The 26,126-nt window shown below is 31.6% G+C and overlaps 1 protein-coding gene across 2 annotated transcripts in view; it reads right to left on the reverse strand.

Moving 5' to 3' along the window:
- ec (ubiquitin specific peptidase echinus) overlaps positions 1-26,126 on the reverse strand; it is a 424,072-nt gene that overhangs the window by 125,321 nt on the left and 272,625 nt on the right. For both annotated transcript variants that reach the window (XM_085950304.1, XM_085950312.1), the window contains one exon: positions 14,239-14,331. In XM_085950304.1, the coding sequence (XP_085806430.1) occupies positions 14,239-14,331 (93 nt within the window). The remainder of the gene's footprint in view (positions 1-14,238; positions 14,332-26,126) is intronic.

Genomic DNA, 26,126 nt, shown 5'->3' on the forward strand with positions numbered 1-26,126 from the left:
TAGTAAATATAACTGGCGAAGGGTGGAGGCAGGCTGTTAAGATCCGACATAAATAGTACACATTAAACTTTGTCAGTCATGCATATTTGTTTTCATTGAATTAATACTACAATGTGCAGATAGTATTGGTTAGTTTTTAAAATTAATTAAGCATTGCGCAACCAAGCCATTATTGGATAATAGTCAAAAAATAGTTGACCATCTATAAAATATCTAAAATTATGCCATTAAATCATACATAGTTTTAGATAGAAGAATATTTTTTTATTTCTTGAGGTTTGGTTTAGACAGGGCTTAATGAATGTTAAAAAACTAATCAACACCATCTGTAATAAGTATTCTTAATTCAACGAAAACAAATAAGTATGACTGAAAAGGTGTGCCCTATTTTTATCGGATCGCCCTTAGCACGCTTAAACTATTACGGTTGGTAATAGGCAAGATTTAATTGATTTTTAAAAACTAACCAACACGATTTGCACATTATTGTCTTAATTTAATGAAAAGAAATACGTATGCCAGTCAAAGTTAAGTGTGTTCTATTTATATCGGATCTTAACAGCCTATCTCCAACCTTCGCCACTGGACTAAATATACACTGAAAGCGAATACAGTTAAATCTAACTTATATAATAAATTAATACAATAAAGTAGGTAAAAACTTTTTCACCTACCTATCATGTCAATATATAGCCACCTATTTTTCATATCAAAAATAATGAGCCATTGCAAAAGATGGTTATTTAAATTCTTATTTTTAATCGCTTTATGATTGAGTTTAGCAACTCGTCTTAACCTTCTGCACTGTTCCTAAATTCCAGGTTTTTTCAGATTTTTTTTTATATGTTTAGGCTCAAGAATCTCTTATGAACCCTTTCCACCGTAAGTTTGTCCTTCAACTGATGTGGTGTCCAGGCAATCGACACACTCTCAATTATTCTACTTCGAACTACTGCATATCTTATTGTAACTCGTATCTCGGAATAACTGTCTGTTACTTGAATAAATGCACTTAACATCGCAAAGAAAATGATAATAATGATGTCACTCTACAATTTTTTGAAAATCATTTGACGGCTCTCGTCGTAAAATGTTGTGTATCTATGATATACAGCATCCGAGAGCGGGAAACCGGCCAGCCAATCAAAAGCGAGGCCACGGGTTCCACGAACTCGCGCGCTCAGCAGCCATTGGACGAAAAGTCCGCGAGATAAACCGCGCGAGTTTTGTATATTATAACTAACCCGAGTTCAATATTCGACTAACACGATATACAAGAATCAGTGTAAGAATTATTGAATTGGTTTCGATCTTACGGGCCAGTTTTCTATGCCTGATGAAAAATTTTGCGCGAAAATTATTGCGGTGATTAGAGTACGCCATGCTTTTTTGTTGATATGTTGTTTCGAATCAAAATGGCGCCGCTCTTTTGCGTTGTTTAGTTTTTTTCCGCGATGTACATATTTTCAATTCTCTAACTGCGTAACATAATATACTTATGCGTTAATAGTGAGTTTCCCGTACGCATTCTAACAATGTGTACTTACATATTTTAACAGTATACTGTCATTTCCGTCAACATAATAATAATGTACTTATCGCAAAACTGTTAAAGTCATAAAGTAAGAGATAATACTAAATGAATGTACCTCTAAAATAACAAAATCATATTTCTATTCTTCATTGATGTATAAGTACATCTAGGTATAACCCATAAGTAGGGATTCCAATCTCGGGATCCCGAACTATTTTTGATACCTATGAATCCCGGGATTGGTAAACATAATCCCGAAACTTTCGGGATTGATTTTTATGGAAAATCAAGTAAAACGAAAATATAACAGAAAAAAAACTTTTAATAACATATAACTACATTAGAAATAAACTGAGTTTCAAGGAAGTTTGATTTATTAGCCATGTGTTGCCAATTCATTTTATTTTATCACATAAATTAATTAAAATGAGAAAGATTGGAAAAAACAATGCTTCGCACTTTTAACAAAGTGATTCCACCATGATCTCTTACGTTTTACGACAGTTTCATATTTGGCTGACTAATTAGATTTATGAAGCGGAAGCATTAAACCTATGTATTTCCAAGATTGAACGTACACAATACTAACAATAAATAGTATAAATTATACTAGATTTATTTTTGACCGATTTTATCAACGCTATTTATATATATAAAAATTTTATATTAACTATTGAAAAAAATGCCAATCCCAGGACCAGTCCCGGGATCGTCAAATTGTAATCCCGAAATCCCGGGATCTAGATTTTGGCTCGGGATTGGATTCTCTACCGATAAGTCTTAACTTATTTAAGCTAAAATTACAAGTAACTACTTACCAAGCCAATTTAAAAAAATATATTATTAAACCGCCAATTTCAATGTGTATTTTGATCCACGCTTGACCCCAACGCATTCAACTAGGTATTAATTGACTAACAACGAATCCTCGTAAAACGTCTGTTAAAATATCTTCTATCTCTGGAGAGCACTTATAATAGTATACTTTGATGATTGTTTGCACTATTCTATAAAAACATGTCTTAGCAACCACGGTTATCCTTTTGATATCTTCATATTATACAGAAACAAACTTTTATCTTTGCCAAAAAAAAACTGTTGTGTACATATCATAGATTTGTATATAAATATTATGAAGATGTTACCCACTTTCCCATTCTATTAGGGCTATACTCTGGATACAAATACCCATTGAAAAACAACATTTTTTTCGTCAGACCCGGGATTCAAACCCGAGGCCTACGATATTACAGGCCGACACGTATACGCTCGGCCATCGTGGACTGGTGGGTTGCTTAAAGACATACTATTTTTTTGTGGACAGATAAATAATTCATTTGAAATGTGGATGAAAAATATTGTAAGTAATATGGATGAATATTTTAAATTCGTATTTAAGCATTTACAAAGTTATTATTAGTGTCCGCATTTTTTACAAGTTAAAAATTAATTCTACCCAAGGGCAAATAATTATTGAAAATTCGCGTTCAAATTATTGACCCATTCTGCTAACATGTCAATTTGAATACTGAAACTAGTTACTTAGTACTGCTCCCTATGGGAACAAATATGTTGTGATGTTTTTTTACCAAGGGAAACGTGTTACATATTTATTATGTAGATGACTCAAAAATTCACAATGGATACAATTATTTTCCAAGTGGACACAATGTTCTCCGTAAGCTTTTTCGAGCTTTGCAAACAGTTTCCGTCAACTATAGTCATTTATAATTTAATTAGTTACTATCTGGTGCAAAATGCAAATGATATTAATAAGTACTACATTCATTTGATTTGAAAATCTGTCATTAAGTAGTGTATTTTGAAATTGGAATATCCGGAGTGATAAGCAATGACACATCTGAAAATAACTATTTTGCACCGTTTTTATTAGCTCGTATTCTTGTTTGTACGGTGGTTGTTTGTCCAGTAAAAATCTTGCAATCGATTTTTAACTAACTTCTCGACTAACCAGACATTTGAAACTTTTAGAATATATCAGAACACTATGCCAATGTATTCTTTTAATACTTTTAGCCAGGGCTTTTTTTTAAAAAAAAAAGGTGCCGGAACTCACTTCATGTCAAGCTTTTTACTAAATAAAATTATATTCAAATGTCACTTAAATGAAATTTAAAGGAGCTATGCCACGAAGCGAACAAAAAAAGGTTGATTTTTACGATAATTTTTTATTTTAGTCAAAACAAAGCTACAGAAACAATAAAATACATACATTATATTTGAAATATATTGTACAAATAAGACTAAATAAGACTAACTTTAAAATATAATTGTAAATACATATGTAATGTATTTATTTATGAACTTGAATAAAAGTTTAGAGTGATTTCCAAAGTTTTTTCCAATTCTCGTCTGATACATCATCTCGATTCCTTTTCTTAGAGTCTAAGGCCGAATGTCTTCCTTTAAGTAACCACCTATCAACATATTTTGAAGGATCGAAAAGTGTCAAGGGTGGTCCCACGAGTTTGATGAACAAGAGTGCCGAAACTGTTTTAGTGTTTAACGAAGCTCTTGTTGGGGTAATAATAAGATTCATTTGCGAAAACCCCCGTTCACATTCACTTGAAGAAATGGGAATAGAATTCAGAGCATATACCAAACGCAAGAGTTTTTCAGAATATGTCTTTTCGAGAATGTATTCGCGAAATCCACGAATCATTTCTCGTTCATCTAGTTGTAGCCTGATCGAAATGTTTCTAATTTCCATCTCTCCAAATGTCAACCGATTATCAATGTCTTCAGGCCAATATTTTTGGTCAAGTACGCGAGCCCAAAGTGCAAACTCAACATCTTTATTATCTAGCAGCCTTTTTTCAATTGACGTTTTCAACGTGGAATAAAATATTTTCGGATCAATAGGAGGATCATTTTTAGAAACTTTTTCGTGAAGTAAAACTCCACGAAAATGCAGATTGCTTATAGCAGCTGCAGCACATTTATAATAGGGTCCAAAATTCTGTTTTCTTTCTTCAAAAACTTGAACGAGTTCATTTATTTTTCGATTTGCAATGTAAAGGTTCACATTGCGATTTTGTAGGTCCAAACTAAGTTCCGACAATTCTTGGAGAGCGTCGCACATCAATGCTAGATCCAATAAAAATGCTGTTGATGTTATTTTGTTCTTTAAGCCACTGTAAGTACACTTGTCATTTTTATCTCTTGTAGGGTCATTCATCGCTTCTTCAAAATGACGCACAAGGGATTCATAATTATTCCACACAGCCGAAACTGAACGAAAACTAGATGCCACCCATCGGGTACTTAAAACTCTTCCGATTTTCAGTACCTCAACGCCTAGTGATTCTGCACATAAATGCAACTCTCTATTATTTTTCGGCGACGCGTGGTATAAAACATAAAGTTTATCAATAAATGATTTGAATCTATTGATCCCTGAAATTTTTTTTACAACATCACTTACTTATAATTCTAATCTGTGATTAGTACAATGCCAAACTATAATTGAAGGAAATTTTTCTGTCAGCAATTTTTTCTCTCCATTTTTAGAACCTAACATCACAGCAGCGCCGTCGCATGCAACCGAAACTAAATATTTTTTTTAAATATTCTTCTGTCATCCCATATAAATCAAGAGATTGGAGTAATGATTCAAATATTCCTTTTGCCGTTACGTCTTTAAGTTCAATCAAATCCAAAAACAAATTAATTGGTGAATTCATTCCAACACTTTCGACACAGCATCGAACATACACAATGAGGGTGGTTTTTTGGCTTATGGTGGTAGACTCATCAATTATCAAAGAAATTATATTTTTCGATTGAACAATTTCTTTGAAAACATTTTTTCTCATTTCATCACATATATGATTTACAATGTTAACACATTCGTTAGTGGAATGGAGAATATGACCCATTTCGATCCCATTTAGTTCTTGGAGATTAATTTCACTTTCAAACATATTGAATGATTGATTTTCCTTAGCTACTTTATATGCAGTTCGAAAAATGTTTGCTGTTATTACTTTTTCGCGAGATAACGATTTTATAAAAGTATTTTCAATCTGCTTTTTTTTGGCTTCAGAAATGATTTTTAACGCTGCTTTGTGTGCAATAGATCCTCTGTGATCGAAAATTTTTTTTCGAAGTGACCCCAATTGTAGCTTCCTCTCTTTCCCAGAATACGTGATTTCATTATTGGCCCATTCTTTGGATATTTTCATTCCCATTGTCGTTTCAGTTCCAAGAGTTCCAACGTTTCTGCAAATTGTGCAGCCAAGTTTCATTTTGTGTACGTTCAACCATTCGTTTTTTGAGCAAAAATCGTTTTTTTGATCTAATGACCAGCAGTCTGGCCAATCGTTTTGAGTTCGACCTTGATCCCCGAGATCAGCTAGAGATGATTCAGGAACATCTACATGTACCGATATTTCCATATCTTCTGTCATCGTTTCTGTTTTGAGCTTTTTATTTGCGGAATCGGCGCCGCTGCCGGTGGTTGAGAAGTAACAGGAAATTTTTTTCATATTTAAACTTGGGGTTGCACTAAATAATATATAAAATAGTTGCACAACACGTAATCGTAACACAAACTGACTAAACAAACGTAAATAACAATATACGCAGATGCTGCCATGCGATAAACGTCAAACTGTCAAAATCATAATACGCAGCATACGTATGAAGCTAGTTACATACGCATGTTTGCTATTTAAACTATACGGTTACTTCACTAACACTAACACGCCAACATTCAAAATGGCTTCCACCTGTACCTTATTTTATCATTTTAACGAATTATTATTGTAATTACTTAAGCGCAAATATTTTTTCGTTTAATTGATTTTGAAATAAAACCGTGAAAAAAGGTGCCGGAACGCCGTTCCACCGCGTTAAATGGAAAAAAAGCCCTGCTTTTAGCCATCTTTAAGCAGATTTGAATTCATTTTCAGTTAATTATGTTTTGTATGGAAAGTTATTTCAGAAAAATCCGTAAAAGTAAAAGACTATTATTGGTTGCCAAGGGGGTGGTTCTAGCAACTAAATTGAGGAGCAAACATTCAAAACGTGATTTGTCACACAGATGTTGAGCTGAGATAATCAAGAAAAACATATTGTACTCAAAATGGTTTTTTTTTATTATAAAACTGTTTAAGGAAAGAATTTTAAACCTGGTATTTTGTATAATCCAAAATTCGCGGAAGTGGTTCATTTTTTGATTTGAAATTTGGACAAAACACGATTTGCATGAAACTTGTGGGCAAAACACTATTTGAATGAAAATCAAGGCATTATATTTAATTATAGGATAAAAGGTTCTTTGAACACTGATTCTGGTTTCCTTTCATAGATTTAAATATGGACTATCAGAATTGACAATAAACGGCATTTTTCAAAATGTGTGACAAATCACTTTTTGAATGTTTGCTCCTCAATTATTAATATATACATGCGTTACTATGGAAATCAAAATGAAATGTCAAAATAACATTTCAGTATTCTATATTTGTTTGTTTGTATGTTTTTTTTTATTTACTTCATATCAAGTACAAGTTTGAGCATAATAATTCAACAGAAAATTTAAACCGTTGTATATAAAAAGTTATTTTTATCTTGTAATTATTAATATGTACACTTATAGAATTTTATATATAAGGCTTAGTTCAAGTATGTGTTTGAATTTTAATTGAAATTGTTCACAAAAGTAACAAAATACGCCGTTATATTTCATGAAAATTTTTGTATTAATAAAACGCTAAAAACATTATATAGGTACACGTATATTTTTACTAACGGGTCTAAATTTTAAGTAAAAACACTCTCTTATGCTTTTACGTAGTAATCAAATGACAGTTTTGCAGTTTTTATTTCTGATATACCTGTCCAAAAAGAAACATGTTATTTTTCGTTAATTTACGGAAGGTACAAAAGTGCTACCGAAAGTTTTTTTGCACGCCTAGAATGGAATGATTGTTTAGTGGCCGAATTTCAACTGACATCATGTTAATGACACCAATTCAACCCAGTAATTGGACACACGGAGCGGTATTTATGTTTTTTTTTCACCTTTTCGTCGTCTAGCGCAGTGGTCTTCAAACTTATTTTTATGCACGCATATTTGTTATAAAACTAAAATATACTATATAACTAAAACGAATATATTATCGATGACCCAGTATTAAATAGTAACTACTCAAAAAACGTTGTTTTGAGATAATCATGTTTTATTATTTTGAATATTTTACAATACACAAGATTTGACAAGTTTTAAAAGGATAAATGTCAGAATTTCATCATCATCAGGGGCGCGAAAAACCCGGTGTAGGTCCTGGCCTCCTCCAACTGTCCCTATCCAGTGTGGCCGCTTTCCAATTCGGTACCCCCAAAATACGGCAGTCACTGGCAGCTCCATCCTACCAGCGAATCTTTGGCCTCCCTCTTCTTCTACGTTCTATTGGATTGCTGAACATCACTCTCTTTGCCGGTTCATTGTCATTCATACGGTGCACATGACCTAGCCAACGCAGTCTCCCAATCTTAATCGATTGAACTGCCCTGCAATCTTCTTACAGCCCGTAGAGCTCAGCATTATATCTTCTCCTCCAATTGGTGCCATCCCTGATCGGTCCATATATACGGCGGAGAATTTTTCTTTCAAAGATGTTAAGGGCTCGTTCATTTCGCAGAGTTAATGTCCAGGTTTCCGATGCGTATGTGAGCAGAGATAGTATGCGGGACTTAAAATGTCTTAACAGGCCAAAGTAGCATTTATTCGCAGACATGATTCTCTTGTTGATTTCTTCTGTAATATCATTATGTCGAATTACAAGAGATCCAAGCTTATATGAAACTGTCGACCGTATCAAACTTATGCATATGCGGCAGTCACTCGCAGCTCCATCCAACCAGCGAATCTTTGGCCTCCCTCTTCTTCTACGTTATATTGGATTGCTGGACATCACTCTCTTTGCCGGTTCATTGTCATTCATACGGTACACATGACCTAGCCATTACAGTCTCCCAATCTTAATTGATTGAACTGCGCTGCGACCTTCGTACGGCCCGTAGAGCTCAGCATTATATCTTCATATATCAGAATTTATCTATTCTAAATTGAAACGTATGGTCAATCGCCAGTTTTAAATGGAAACAATTCGAAATGGATCTGTTCAAAACTAGTTTTGTTTGAAAGTTTGTAAAATTGCATATGCGTTTTTTGGCTCTCAATTTATCTAAATTGTTTCTGTACAATACTGACCAAGAGCTCACTTTTACTAGTATTTTGATACCAATATCGCGATATGTTGAATTTTTGACTTGTTACCGTTCACTATTGGGTCATCATTATATTTGTTATCATGAGGTATAATCTTACGATATTATGGTATGGAAAAGTATACACTAATTGGCTATTACGCAAAATGACAAAAACATAATGATTGGCTAAATAACACAATGCAATATGCAACGTAATATAATTCACTAAAACCTCGAATAAACCATTTCTTTTATTCAATGAATAAATTATAATCGTATATCGACAGTGAGTTCAGTACAGGTATGTAGGTACTAAAAGCATACGTTTTTTAAAGACCAGCACGTTATAGTTGGCGGTAAATTAAGGAAAGAATAAATAATACAAATTCTGAGAGTAAATTTTTTGGAGATAACAAATTTTCAGTCCAAGGGTTTCGCCAACCAAAAAAGGTTAAGAACCACTCGCTAATCGCTGGATTGTCAAAATAATTAAGTTCTGCCAAAATACGTACAACGCAATGTACATGACTGAGGTGAGTTAAATAAGTGTGGAAAGGCACTCATCTACTACCAGTGGATAGATTCGGGTTGATGATAATGCTAACTATTAAATGTCCCATATTTACGAGTATCATAAAAAATGATTTAAGCCATGGAATATATACCTAGGAACCAACTACCTAAAACGCACTCATGTGTGCTATTATGGAATTTATTAAATACAAATTTCAAAATAAAATTATTTGTATTCAGTTTTTATTTCAGTTAATGTATCAACGTGGAGAGATTTTTGTTTGAAATTCGACGTAAATACGTATAGTACCCTCCACGTAACTTTGCAATTGTATACAGTGACAAGATTTGTGTGTAATACGTAAATACCAGGCGTCTGATTGGCAGATTTCATCAAATAATTCAAAATTATTCGAAAAAATCTATTCCAAATTGTAAGGTTATGTGGAGGGTAGTTTAGTATGCGAGTCTAAAACAATTATTGTTCGAAACTTAAATAACAATAATTTTAAATTTTATTGAAATTCTTAATTTAAAAATATTTGAAAGTCAACAAAATTTGATTGCTTTGTTTATAGAAAGTCATCAAGATGGGTTAATATAATTACTTTACGGTGACCTAAGGGTGCAATATTGAAATTTTGGAAACCACTGGTGTAATGAGTGACTAGCATAATGTCTATGCAGACTAGGTATCAATATCTGGCTGTGTTGTTATCCCTTGACCCCAATATTGAACAATTTTCTTCCTTTCACCGTCTCGAGACGAGGTGAATTATTAAAACCGTTCGTTGCTAGGAAACCAGATACAATATAATCAATGTATCAATATTATTCAATTCTAATTTTCGCTTGAAAATTATCTAGTTATATTAATGGCATATGATTATATTCATTACAAATCAATCGAGCCATACATATGTGTGTATAGTACCTAATACGTGATGAATAATCATATACATATTGACGTGAACACAATCGTTTGAAGGGAAACCGTCAAACAAACCCAAAACATAAGTCTATTCTAGACACACTTATTATTAGATTATTTCTTGATGTATTTGTATTTATATACATATTATGTACTAAAGTTTTTTATTATAGTAATTTATCAATTGGAGCCATTGTAGGAACTAACCTATACAATTAAAATTTTGATAAAAGATCTTATAGAATTCATCTTGTTTATTTTCTGTTCTTTCGTTAATTTTCTTTTGATAAAAAAATTAACATTCAAATTTTCCAAATAAATTCACGGATTCAAACGTTTTTTTTAATTATTTTATATAAAAGATATTTTACGTAAACATATTACTATTTACAAATACATAAATACAGAAGAGACGAATTGAGTATTTAACTTAATATATTATATAAATTGAACTGACAACATTAATAAGTAAGTAGGTAAATTAAAATATTAAAGCTAAATTTAATCAAAAGCTTTAATATATGTACATTACATATATATATATAAACTTCCATTAAAGAGGCAGGCTATTAAGATGTTAGCATCTCAGTTGAAAAAAACTCCTCGAAATCCACTATCAAAGATGTAGGAGTACCGACTGTACATTTATTTCGATTTGATTAATTTAATTCATAAATATTGCCATGGCTTCACCAATCTAGTAGTTATTTTCCATAAGAAGTTAAAATAAAATGAAAAACATTGTCATCATCAATCAGTATGAATTATTACGGAGTTAAAATTGAGTGTACCCTATTGATGTCGGATCTTAACAGCCGGCCTCCACCCTTTGCCGCTGGATATAGGTGTATACAATATAGTAGGTATTTGCAATGTATACGTTAATTACGAATGACTTATTTTTTTTGACGTTTTGATTGCCTCATTTGCTAAAACTCGACGCTGGGTTTTGTTAATTATTTTTAAAAGCTTGTTTAGATACCTCCATATTATTCTGTTTTTTAGAAAATTAAAAAAATCAGGTATTTAGCTATCATTGACAATTATTGTCGATTTTATATTAAATTTGTAATAAAGATAACCTGTCCTTTATATCAATTAAAACAGTGTAAACATGTTGCGAGTTACCACTCAGAAACACGTGCCCACGCCGGCTAAGCGGAAGGCGTAATCTGTCACTTTTTCACCACTCTTGCCCATTTCAACACTTATTACCATTTCCGGCTGACTCAGCAGAAAGAATTATTAAACGGTATCATTCGGCTGGAAACGGATAACGTATGACTGACACACTAGTGACTAGACCCGATGAAAATCTTTGAAAAGCTCGTGTCGCCAGTTTCACAATGACCACACGTGGGTGAGACGCTACGCCTTCGTAAAAATGCATTTAGTCTATTTACAATGCGAAGAAAAGCTGGAAATTTAAATATATATCCAATTAAAACAGTAGTTTTATTAGTTTATACATATATACCGTATTCCCATTACCCACTACTTAACGACCGATGTTGTCATCAATCTAATCCATAAACCTTAATAAAAAATAGATAGACATCTTAAAAGTGATCTGTTTATAATCTAATATTTTATAGTAAAAAAATCTATTCTAAACGCAACATAACTTGAAAAATATATATTTATAATTTTTACTCAGAATTGATCCCTTGGTTAATACAATAATTTATGATGTGTCTATATACGTGTATTGGTTTTAAATAATTTTCTTAAACCTTATATCAGAGGAAAGAAAAATTTTGGAAATAAAAGTAAACTAGATACTCATTCAAAAAAATATTTGCATTTAACAATGGGATATAAACACAACACCCTTTCTCACTAGTAAAATATTCTACAGCTTTGTTAGATTGAGTGATTAAAATATTAATTTAAGCTCTATACTTGTGAACACGTGTTTTATTCTAGTAGCATTTTTACATTCTTCTTATCATACCTATGGGACATAAGTATTAGGCAGTGGCGAAGGGTGGAGGTAGGCTGTTAAAATCCGACATAAATAGTGTACCTACACTAAACTTTGTCAGTCATACGTATATATTTTCATTGAACTAATACTGCAATGTGTAGATAGTGTTTGTTAGTTTATAAAATTCAATTAAACCCAGCCCAATCCAAGGCATAGTAGGTAAAAGTAAAAAAATATTCGTTTATCTATAAAATATTTAAAATTGTGCAATGAAACCATAAATCATTTTAGATATTTTATAGATAGAAGAATATTTTTATCGATTATGGTTTGGTTTAGGCAGGGCTTAATGAATTAAAAAAAATTTCCAAGACCTGTAATAATACTTATATAATCTTAATTCAACGAAAACAAATAAGTATAACTGAAAAAGTGTGCACTATTTTTGTCTAATCGCCTATTTATAGCATACCTATACTACTATGGCTTAGTTTAGGCAATTGAATTTTAAAATCTAACCAGCACAATCTGCAAATTGTATTTTTAGTTCAATAGAAACTAATAAACATGAGTGACAAATTTTGGTCTGCACTATTTGTGTCGAAACTTAACAGCCTATTTTCACTCTTCTCCACTGGTATTAGGTACTCTCTATTTTCTAGAAAAGATAATAAGCTTATCATATTTTAATATTTTTTTTAAATTTAAGTATGTACATTATAATGCCAATGATAAAATTAGGCATATTATATTACAAACACTGAGGTACACACCTACTTACAATACACCAGAAAATAATTAAAAACATACTAGTAAGGACTATTTTTTTTATTATTTTTTATGAATATGAAATCAAAAATTCAAAACGCGATACTTCCAAAAAATGCTGAAATATCAATGATTCATAAAAATTAATTAACGATTTGTTTCGTGCTGTTTTAATGTATCAAAAAACATCTTAACTTCAAATTAAAATTACGCATTTGGCTAAACAGAGTCATTTGTTATAAAATGACAACGCGTGGGTCGGCACAACATGGCGACTAATATTTTTAAAATGATTAGAAAATAATATTATTACCCGTTCAAAATTAAAACAATAAAAAAAACCGTAAAGAAATCTTGTTAACATTGTGAAAATGTACAATCGACAATTTATCGGTCGGTCGTAAAATTTTATGTGTTTATAATAAATAATAATGTTTATTGCGAATGTACCATCTTCCATAAAAAAACAATCGTTCTAATATACCTATTAATAATATGAATGTTAATAATCGTAAAAATATTTTATTAGTAAAATAGACATTTAACTAAGTCTATTAAAATCTGTTCAAAACGTATTGATAAAGTATGCTATTGTCTAAAAAGTGTACTAAAATAAATTCAAAATTGGAACACATGAAAAAATACCGCTCATATATTATAATAGAGTTAAAAGCTTTCACAGATATTACTTCGTATTTTGTTTTTAGGTAATAATTTACATGTGTATTTTTTCTTTATTTTTTACGACGTTTTAGAATTGATGGACTAAATGAACTGTTGGGTGTATGAATTAAATCTATAATACAAAGACTTATATTATTATCTCTTGCGAATTGCCCATTTGACAAACGCGAAATATCAAGGAAATGATATGTGAAAGAATTAGTATACGATGGGACAGATCAAAAACATAAAATGAATAAAATATAACCGCGAAAGCTTCAATTGATACATAATATTATATATACCTATGTGGCATATTTTCATGCGTAGGTTGTACACATTTTATTTTCTTATATTAGTACCATACGATACAAAATCCTACAAAGGATACACCGCTAATAAATGTTGAATGTATTATTTGAATACAGTGAAGATTTTCATTAAAAAATAATAAATTAGAATTAACTAATAACACACACACATAAATTTTACGACAACGTAGAAGACATATAAGACAATAAAGACCATGAGAGTCAGTTTAAAATTCATCAAAGTCAATGCGAAGTTTAGCTGGTATATGCTGCTTATTAATGTGTAAATAATAAAATATTGTCGTGATAATAAACAAACGAAGAGAGGCCATAGTATTATTTTTGTTTTTACCTTGAGAGCGCAGAATATGCAGGCATTCCCCATACATGCATGACCGGACAGTTCACGAAAGCTCCTCCGAAAAATGTCGAGATGCCATAACACCTGTAAAAAACACAAAAGCTCAATTAAAAACAGTAGAATTGTTACAAATAAACTAACACATAAAATTATTCTTCTTATTTTCTCAGTTCAAGCATAATATCGACACCACGCAACACCTCCAAGAATCCCTGTCTGAATACTATCAGTTAATTAAAAATATATACTAACAATAGACTGATCATGTTTTAGGTACCATTTTGACGTTTCTCAGACGTAGACTACTTTAATTAAACTTTGCAAATAATTATTGTCCTAACTCATTTAAGGGCTGTGTTGTTTGCTTGACATAACATTTAATTGGCAAAATTACATTTGATAATTAAATTCTAAAAAATCGTTTTTAGTTTATAGTTATTTTTGTTACCACATTACTAGCACGACTAGCTGCAACCAGAGCGTTGGAGCGGAGCTCGGAGCAGGAGCACGGAGCAGTGGAGCAATAGGGTTTTGCCCGGAGCACAGACAATTTGTAGTGCTCCGGATGTTCTTTTTTTTTATTAAGTATTAAAATTTATTCCTCAAATTCAATGAAAATATTATATTTGAGACTTTGCAACACTGGAATTGATGATGAATTAATCACCGAGTGATGAATTACCTTACCCTTTTCACAGTAAATGCAGATAATAAAAGACGTTTTGCTGTCGACAATTTTGTTTAATAGAAATAATAATGAAAAGGACGAATAATAAACCTTATTTCCAAACTACTTATTTTTTTAACATTTGTATACTTACATCGTCTTTGTTCTGGCAGAACACACTAACTGGAGAATACTAGTTTTGAGTAATTTGACTTTGAAGTTGTAAAAATGTTGGAAATAATGGTCTATTATGTGAGTTTATTAAGTAATCGTAAAAAGATGACTTTAAAATAAAGACTGTTTATTTATTAAGAAGGTTTCCAGACGGTAAAGTTTGAAATAAGGAACATTTTGGTACTAACTCAATATGTATTTTTTTCGAATTAGTGTCTTCTGCCAGAACAGTGACGACATATAACACCTATTAAAACTTTATAACCGGAGCGGAGCAGATCCTGATGCGGAGCTGGAGCAAATATTAGCTCCGGAGCGAAGCAACTCAAAAAAGGGTCCGCTCCAACCCCCTGGTCCCAACCGAATATTAGTCTTAAACCACGATAATTAAAAATTCATGCAATACAGCATTTAAAATTATCCCAAGTTACTAAAGATTATATAATTCTGGATTAATTCAATTAGCAAGAATGTTATTTTACTACGGTTCTTTTGGTCATACAGAACCGTATGAACCGATGAACATATTTATATGCATATTCTATAAGTAGATGTTTATTTTTTACCAAACAAAAACTCATATAAACGACGTTTTACTTAACAACCTTCTTCTCATACTCATATAAGTCTTAATTCCGTGTTCAACCAATTTGATACACTTTATTGAATAACACGTCATTAAAAACTGTCTTATAATTAAATGATTGATGTCTCAAAGTATCCTTAATAACGGTTATAATATAACTATCCAAGTGAAATGGTAGCATATGGCATATTATTCAATTAATAACAGATCGGCGTATTGAGTACGCCACGCGACACCGTTCTGCCTCAAAATGTCAGCGTGTTTTTCAATCATCCCCAATTATACCGCTGCTCTTATTTTGTCCGCGGAACACATTATTAACAGGTGTTTTACCCTCCACGAATAAAGTGCGCGTGTAAATATATTATTTTTATAGTGACACCTGTCGCTAAAATAGCGAACTTGTTTCAGCTTTTGGGGGACAGCCGCCAGGGTCGTATTTCAAAAAATAATTATTTTTTATTGCAGAGTTATTACAATAATGCTCGTGTCGGTTATTAGGAGGGGTGGAATAATGTATATTTTTTTAATGATTGACGTGCACGCTCTTTTTTATGAGTCAATCAACATTTATTTACATAATATGTACAGTAGATAATGTTTTATAGATAAATATAGCATTATTACAAAAGTTAAGGCTATACTTCAGCTGGGGCACGGTCTAAAACGATCGTGACTACGCGACGCGAAGACTGTGCAAATGACGCGTGCATAACAAAACATAATTTGTCATAAAAAGTCAACATGCGTCCATTTAATGTTATGTTTATTGTTATATTACTAATAATAATAATATATTCATTGACATGTTTTATTTTTCAAGTAAATGGGTAACGTTTTTTAGTCATCTTTACACGATTTAAAAATTAATTCCCCCGTCGCCATCACAAAACAACTTGACGTGTTCACAGCTCGACTTTCGCTCTCCGATTGCCAGCCAGTCCGAAATTTCGTCGCACCTATAGTTGAAAATTATTTGTTGTTTCACTGAAGTACCGTCATAATAAATACAGGTAACATATTATTACGATTATATTACAATAGTATTTGCATTGTTTACAATATAAGCCTAATTAATAAAAAAAACTCAATAATAATAAAAAAAATATGCTTGTAGGCATGACAATAAACCAATCTTAAAAAATAAATTAATATTATTAGAGGACAAATTTGAAACATGAATATTGTACGTATACAATGTCGTGAGGACGTGAAGATTCAGATGGGACTGCCACATTATAAGATCGATGGATCTAGAGTTATCCATAAAGTTGGGTCGCGCCTTAAGAGCATGGGCGGATAACATCAACTGATGAGGGTCACGGAGAGGCTGAGTGTGACCGACTGGAGAGAGAGATCTCGGAATAGAGAACGGTTATGCAGTCTGCCATGGACCTGAATGGTCTGTAGTAGATTAACTGAGTAACTAAACGCTCCTAATACTTAGTTATTATTAAGTAGATACCACCGAACAGATTAATAAATATAATTTAGATAGACTACGAAATATTCAATGAGCGTCAGTGCATAAGCCAATAGCAGTTGTCAGTATTCGACGTATGACGTATTCTTGACACGTCGTGTTTGAGTTTATCCCATATTCTTTCACACTCGAGTTCAGTTGACTGTTACTCCACACCCGTTAGGTATTACAGTTCCCATCAATTCTATGTTCCCTGGTAGATACCTATATTATCGGAATCGTGAAATTTAAACATACCTATTTGATCCCAATTTTTAGCTTTATCAGTGGATTTGTGAACTGTTTAATTTTTACTATAGGATTATTGTTTTAGTGGTTATGGTTGTGTATGTCTATCATTGAAAATTTTTACCCTACCGCGAATACGAGCGAAGGACAAAAATAAACGTAAAATCATATTGATTCAAAATTCAGAATTGATTTTTAAAAACTAACCAACATCATCTGTAAATTGTTGTCTTAGTTAAATAAAAACAAATACGTATGACTAAAAAAGTTTAATGTGCACTATTTATGGCAGATCTTAACAGCCTACCTCCACCTATCACCACTGGCGGACGGGATAAGTATAAATAAAAAATAAAACCTACTTTCGACATTTTCCACTACTAAGTAAATACTACATAAAAAAGTGAAAGCTATCCGATACTACCATTAAAACTAACTGTTGCATGCAGTTAATAATGTACACATATCATAAACCAAACCCGGAGTAAGTGTAACAATGCGTTTCCTACTAATTTTGATAAATACATCGTTATAATAATGTGTACCCACGTAGGCAGTAATCAGTCAAGAATATCTCCACAATGTCTAAAATTCTTACTAAAGCGGGCATAATATTTTAAAACATAATAATATAATCGACATGACTTACAATACTTTTATTATATTTTCAAAAGTTCACTTCGCTACAATCGCTGTCGTAAAGAAAAGTAAAACGTAGTGTGGGCCGAAATGACATCGACGCGTGGGCAACAACGAAACTCGAGAGCTTTTCTTTCATATCGTTTAATAATTATGTATTTATAGCTGCACTTACAACGAAAGGGAAATTTAGCAGTAAATTTTGTTTTCTATGTCAGTGTATCTAAGTAATGTTATTATTTATTGGTTTTGTTTTGACATAGTGTTGCTTTTAAAATGGTAAACACAATCATTTTGTACATATTATAATATATACCAATGGATAACAACTATTCGTGTGGGAAGATTACATAATATCGTCTCTGTTCTGGCAGAACACACTAACTGGAGAATACTAGTTTTGAGTGATTTGACTTTGAAGTTGTTAAAATGTTTGAAATGGTCTATCATGTGAATTTATTAAGTAATCGTAAAAAGGATGACTTTAAAATAAAGACTGTTTATTTATTAAAAAGGTTTCCAGACGGTAAAGTTTGAAATAAGGAACATTTTGGTATAACTAACTCAATATGTCATTTTTTCGAATTAGTGTCTTCTGCCAGAACAGTGACGATATTATCATAAAAAAAATATATATAAGGAGTGGCTATTACATACGTATAAGTATTATATTATTATTAATTTGAACGGTACTGTTCGGTTATACGTAATACAGCGGAAAACGCTTTTTGAAAATAGCCGATAAACTGGATTATTTGTTAGTTTAACCTAACCTAACCTAACCCAACCTTACCTAAACTAACCCAAACTAACAAATAATCCAGTATATCGGGTATTTTCAAAATGTGTTTTCCGCTATATTCCGTATAACCGAACTATACCATTTAAACTATTAAAACGCAAGTTTTTGTCGTACTTATTCTATTCCACTTTTATTTTAGAGCATACATAAGTGAAACAGCAAATAATTTTCAACAGTAGGTGAAACGAAATTCCGCAGTCGTCGCCAATTGGAGACAGAGAGTTGAGGTGTGAGCACGTTAATTTGTTTTGTGATGGCGTCGGAGGAATATATTCTTAAATCGCGTAAAGATGACTAAAAACGTTCCGCATGTACTTGAAAAAGAAAACATGTCAATGAATATAATATTATTATTACGAATATAATAATAAATATAACATTAAAAGGATTAAAACGTTCGGCTTGCGTCATTTGCACAATCCGCGCATCGCCTAGACACGATCATTTTAGACCACGCCTCGGCTGACGTATAGCCTTAATATCTGGACCGGTTTCACCCGGCTCAGAGGGACATTTTCAACTAAAGAATATTCAACACAACAGGCATGTATAATAACAAATTTAAAAAGTGGCAAAAACAATCAACCAACACATTGAAGTATCCAATCAAATAATATTATGTCAATAACTTTTAGTAATTAAAATGAATACAATAATTGCATATTAATATTTCATGATAACTCATTAAAAGGACACTAAAACCAAACATTCTTAATTAATAACATACAAAAAATATATAAAGCAATTAACACGTACAATAACACATTTAATATATATATATATATATATATATATATATATATATATTATGAATGATTTTACTTAATCAATATTTAATAACATGTGATACATTTGATTGATAATTCGTTTATAAAATTTTACAATATAATAATACATTAGGTATTTATATTCTATGAAGCAGATAAGGCAGATTTTTTATTTGAAAGTATGATGATATGAATGCAAAAAAACAATCAAAGCATAAAACAATCAATCAAAATGTATGAAAATACTGGCATCACAACTAACTATGCTTTATTTTTTACACCCGATTGCTTTTTATCGCTCAGACAATGTGATCGTAAGGAAGCCTCCAAACCTGTTTTCGCCTCGAGACTCCACGTATCTAAAACCTTCATTATTGAATCGTTGCACATTAATTGATTTTTAGTAATGACATTTTAAATATAGAAACTCTGTACGTACAATAAAATTAAAACATTAACAGTTTTTCAGAGATTTTTTTGGTTATCACAGTCGATAATGAATTTTATACAAAACTTTAATATACCTAAAAGTTATTAGGAGGAAAATTGTTAAGATAATCGTTTTTTTTTTGATTAGGTAATTCAAGAAAAAATAAAAGAATAAGTGCATTCTTAAAAACACTAGTTATTTAAATAATTTAAAAATATAATACTCGAACCCGCATTCGTTGAATTCTGGTCAATATTCTTTACCAATTAGGCACTTGTAGTTCTACCTAATAACGACAGAATTAACTAGTAATTTATATACCTGCAGCGCTACATCAAATTGAGTTAATATTGGAAATCAATTTGTTCGGTTTGAACCATTTCGTTAAATAAAAAAAATAGGTTATTAACACTATTTCAGTTTAAAATCTTATTTTTTCATATCTCTTCACATAGTCTGTTTGATAATTTGTAATGAATTAGTTAACCTGCGATGGCCGAGCGGCTTATAATGTAGTAGGAAATATGTTCAATTCCTGGGTCTGGCAAATACACATAATATTATTTTTCAATTTGTGTTTAGAGTCATAGTATGGACCTAATAGGTTGAGAAAGTGGCTAACATACATTACTCATAAATACAAAAATCTGTTAATATAAACCTCTATCATACTAGGATACTGATCATACTAGGGTCGGACATAGTCAAAACAAAAAAAAAGTTAAATATAGCTACTGGTTTGAACAAATACTAATTAAAAGAGCGTTCTCTACATATATAGTGTATTATACTTCTTACATATAATATGTCATTAACATTACACATCCGGTCTCTTGGAAAAGATCGTCACGTTCAATCGAATTAGCGGATAGACTAAAAGAAAAAAAAACTCGTGCCTACTATACCTTGTATACCTTCATACAACGCAAAAAACAAGAGACTTGAAGTTATAATGCATAGTCGCCGGATACTGCATTTGTCACCAACGCATCCTCTTTACCGGAACGCCGCTATTAAAAATATCATTTTTTTACACTGACTGAAGTCTGAATGGATTTATGTTATCATGCACGGATGTCATTTTACATTAACTAAATACAGGTTGCCCTTAAAAAGAGAACAGATTAGTATTTATGAATATTTCAAACTATTTTTTAATTGTTTTTGGATTTTTAATAATATTTTACTTCAAAATAGTACACGTCACTTTCGAAAGCTCGAAGATTTCAAAAAGCTTAACCCAGGTAATGGGAAACTACTTTTCGATAATTGTATAATACATATATTTGTATGGAAGACAGTGGCACGTTTAGTTATATAGAGGCTTGATGCACTGATAGGTTTTGAGGGCTCCGATGATAAAAAAAATAACAATTTGATTTTAATTTTCCAATAACTTTCATGCATTCAAACATGGTTTAATTGAAACATTCTGCTTTCGTATAGTGTCATTATTCCTTACCTACTGAAGACGAAAAAATACCGATAATTTTTTTGATTGACAATTAATATCAACAGGTATTGAGTTAGGCTTAAGCCTTAAATGATGTAATTAATTAATAATTATGTGGTTGCAGGTAAAAGTTCTTAAGTTGCGTTTTTACAAAATTTTAAAAAAGATTTCAATGCGGATGTGTGTAAAAAATTGTGCTCTATTTTTGAATCATGGATTTTGTCACAACATGTCAAAATAAATAGATATTTTAATTTGTAGAAATAGCTTAAATTGAGAAATTACAAAGAAAAATTACTTATTCAAAACATTGAATATAATATAATATCAAAAACTTAATTATACATAAATAATCTAAAAGAAATATTGAACAGCAAACAATCATAAGATACTGTAAGTCCCAAAGACTACGATGGGCGGGACATGTGGAGAGAATGCCAGAAGTTAGAGCGCCAAGGATCACGACGAACTGGCTACCCCAACGGAAGAGACCCAGAGGCCGTCCAAGAAGGAGATGGGCTGATGCTGTAGAAGTGGACTGGCTTCATATAGGAAGACCCGGTAACTGGATAAGTGTGCCGAGAGACCGGAGTGAGTGGAAAGCGGATGTGGAGGAGGCCAAATCCCACCCCGGGATGTAGAGCCGTGGAAGAAGAAGAAAAGAAATAAAAAAAGATACACAAATTAATTTATAAGCAAGAGTATTTTGAAAACTGTGATTTATTTCAAAATCGATTAAGTATCTTAACTACAACCAAACTGACTTAAGCAGTTTTCCCTTCATATTTTGCCTTTGAGACAGTGTAATAAAGTTTATAAAAAATATAGTAATACGAGTGAATGTTTGGTTCAACAATGGATAAGTTAAAATAAACAATAGCAATTATTCATTGTTTTCAAATTAAGAGTTAACTATACAATATGAACAGGATGATTTTGAGTAATATGCTAACACTCTGGTCACTGAGCCGGAAAGTGCTTAATTTTGTATACAATGTACCTATTACTTTTGAAACACTCGATGTTGCTCCATATCTCAATACTGAATACATGGACCACTGTGTTATGGAATGCCGTAATTATTTACAGACATAACATTATCCATTCAATGTAATTACCTCCATCCTGTACAGGTATATATTCCATACATATTGGTTTGGTGGTTAAAATATATATAACAAACCAGTAGCCTGTGTACGGTGAAAAAATCTAATGATGTTGTTATTCTAAATATCCACCACGCCTCTTTATTAACTAGATCTGAGATTTGATCAAGAATCTTGTTTTTTAGATTTTTATAGCTGGGTGATTGGTTTTAATATTAATCAAAATACTCGTAAGTTAATTAACCGTAAAAAACGTTTACGACATTCTAAGTGATTGAATATTACAATTAAAAATGATGTATTATAATAGTAGTATAATGATTCATAAATGAGGGCAATTGAAATAAACAGACCAAAATAGACTCAATTATAATAATTTTATATTTTTAACAACCTGTTAATTTTATTAACAGAACTATTCCAGTAATTGAGGCGTCTAATTACGAAAAGCGACAAGTCCACAATTCAATATTTTCTGGAAACAATGTTTTTATGTTTCAAGCTTCAAATATTTATTTTAACGTGAGATTATTTTTCCGTTGTATACTATGTCGAAATTAGAACAAAATGGCAATTTGTTTCAGCCAATAAACTCTTAAATGTAATAAATATAGGCAAAATAAAATTGGACTTAGCGCTATTTGTACCTCATTTTTTAATTTACTCCGCTTAAGGCACATATTTCCGTGGCACTGCCATGAGTTTACCAGATGCTACAGCATGGGAGACGCCCTTTTCAATATTGTACGTTCCCTTATTGGTTGACTTAAACACGCGCGAAATCAACCAAGCTTTAAATAATATGAAACACGGACTTGGCGCTTTTTGTAATAAATCGAGACTTAAAATATTTTTTTTCGTAGGGTTATGTCGCGTTTTGGAATTTATAGATCAATACATATTGTGTAAAATTATACAAAGAATACGTGCGTATTTTTTTCTCGATTTTGACCAAATGTGGACTTATCGCTTGTTGGAATTAGACGCCGCAATTGTTTGATGTATTTGGACTTTTAAATATTATCAAATATGAACGATATTTAATTTATGCTAAAATTATTAAGCTATACAAATTTGTAATTGATTGTTCTCCTTTTACGGTGGCCGAGCGTCTTACGCGTCCGCTTATAATTTCGTAGCTCCCAGGTTCGAATCCTGGGTATGGCAAATGCATATATCGTTTTTCAATGTGTTTTTGAAGTCAGAGTGTGCTGCCCTGCTAAGTAAAAAGACAGTGTATATATAGAGATTATGTTAAAACAATTCAATAATTTTACATAATATAAGAGAAAAGGTAGTTTAAAACTTGAGTTCTCATTATACTAAAAAAAAAAAACACTGTCTTTTTACGTAGCAGGGCAGTAGCTAACAGAGCAAGTAACTAACATCAATTTCTCACAAAAACAAAAAAACTGTAAATATAAACCTCTACTTTGCGGAGGCCCTTATGATGTTTTTATTATCGGACATTGTATCTACTTCTTCTCTAACCCAAAAGTTGAAAATACTTAAATCGATCGTTTCAAGAAAATATCAAAAATGTCCCCCCGAACTTCAATAATAACAATAGTCTCTAATATCGTATGTAATATTTAAAAAATAATGTAGTGTTTTGGAATAGATCACGTTAAACCACGTTCACCCTATTAGTACAAAGGTTTAAAGTTGTATTTTTTTAAGGTAACCTACGTCTCCTATTTTTGTGTTCATTAAAAGAAACTGAGAATAAACGGGGTAATATAACAAATTTACTAATTTCCAGTACCAGTGGGTCTATTCTATACTTATCGACCGCTAAAGTGATAGATATTATCAAAATTAGGGTAGGTTTGTATCAAAGTATTAGCACTTATTGTAACAATTTTAATACGTTGGTTGTGATTGTTGCATTAAGTGCTATATTTTAACAGCAGCAAGAGAGGCGTTGTTAAAATGTAGCGCTTGTTGCAAAAATTACAACCAACTTATTGTAATTGTTACAATAAGTGCTAATACTTTGATACCAACCTACCCTAATTTTGATAATATCTATCACTTTAGCGGTCGATAAGTACAGAATAGACACACAGGTAATTGTTATTAACTCTCATAGAAACAGATCGCAATAGACAATCAGTTCAACTAAAGGTAGGACAAATTTGTAGTACTACGTAGTATATAAGTAACCATAATTGAACAAATTGCTGTAAAATAATACTTATAATTTGATAATATGAAGCATTCTATTTATCAATTAGCGCTTTTACTTCAATTAATTTCTCGTCGCCATGCATGACGGGCGATTTACAAAAAAAAATACATTTTACATTTTATTACAACTCATATTCGCACGGCGGAATTTTCTAAAAATACCACAAAGCGGATAAATACATGTATATGCCAGACAATGATAAACGTACCTCATTACTATTATAAGCCACACATTTTAAAAAACTAGACCACTGCAATCACTATTAATAATTCTCGTTATACAATTACTTAATTTGTTTTGATTTAAATTAATTATATGCATTTTTATAAGTGTGTTACTTTCTACAATAAAATTTAAATATTAACAACTCATCAGCGTATGTATTTTGTCTAAAAACGTTTTTGGTGCAATTATAGATTGTATTATAATTATTAAAAGTACAGAATTCCGTTCGCTAACCAAGGGAAGATAGCAGATAACCAAACCAGAGGGTGTGTCATACTTTGAGGCTTAAGAACCTTCGTGATTTATACAAGTGCAACCCTACCAAACTGTTCAGGGTAGCAGACGATAGTGCGAAGAATACGTTGATGCTGGCTGACAACGGATATGTATAGCAAGAGAAGAAAAAGAATATATAGACTAAGCGTTACTTATATTATGGGTGCGGACCTGAATCGATCTGTGAATAGAAAAATACTCCTCCTGCGCAAATATTCTACACATAACAGTGGCGAAGGGTGACTCTTAGAAAGAGGTAGGCTGTGGAGATCTGATAAAAAGAGCACACATGTCAGGTATACTTACGAGAATAGTACGATATTTACTACTAATGAATAGGTACACATTAGTAAATGACAACGACACACTGGATTCAATGAAACTTCAAAAACTCATTGACGACATAAAAATGAGCGATGTGTTTAAATTACGTATTTTTCAAAATATGTATACCCATCAAAAATCATTAGATAAAATTTATTTTTATTTATAAAAACAATCTATACTTACTTATTTATTAATATTCGATTAAACGCTGTTGAAATAATTTTTTTAATTTTCTAATTATTAATGATTTTGGTCAAAGTGCGCAGTCGTGACAACATTATTATGCGCAAATGTTTTAGGCTCTGCAATAGGAGCTTACCTTATTTCGTACGAATCAGCAGACTTGCTGCGGTTACGAGACGTAAAGTCTATACGAAAAAAATTCAGAATTATTTCACACATAATCAGAGATTTATTTACGTCGAGACGTCGCGGCGTTTATTATTTATTTCCGGCGCGCTGTGGTATATTTTTTAATACCTTTACAGTTGTTTTGTAAACTGTGTAATACTATAATACATTCCT

Source organism: Rhyacophila brunnea, unplaced genomic scaffold, assembly GCF_057557595.1.
Source record: "Rhyacophila brunnea isolate RB1 unplaced genomic scaffold, BYU_Rbru_1.0 scaffold_10, whole genome shotgun sequence".
Lineage (NCBI taxonomy): Eukaryota > Metazoa > Arthropoda > Insecta > Trichoptera > Rhyacophilidae > Rhyacophila > Rhyacophila brunnea.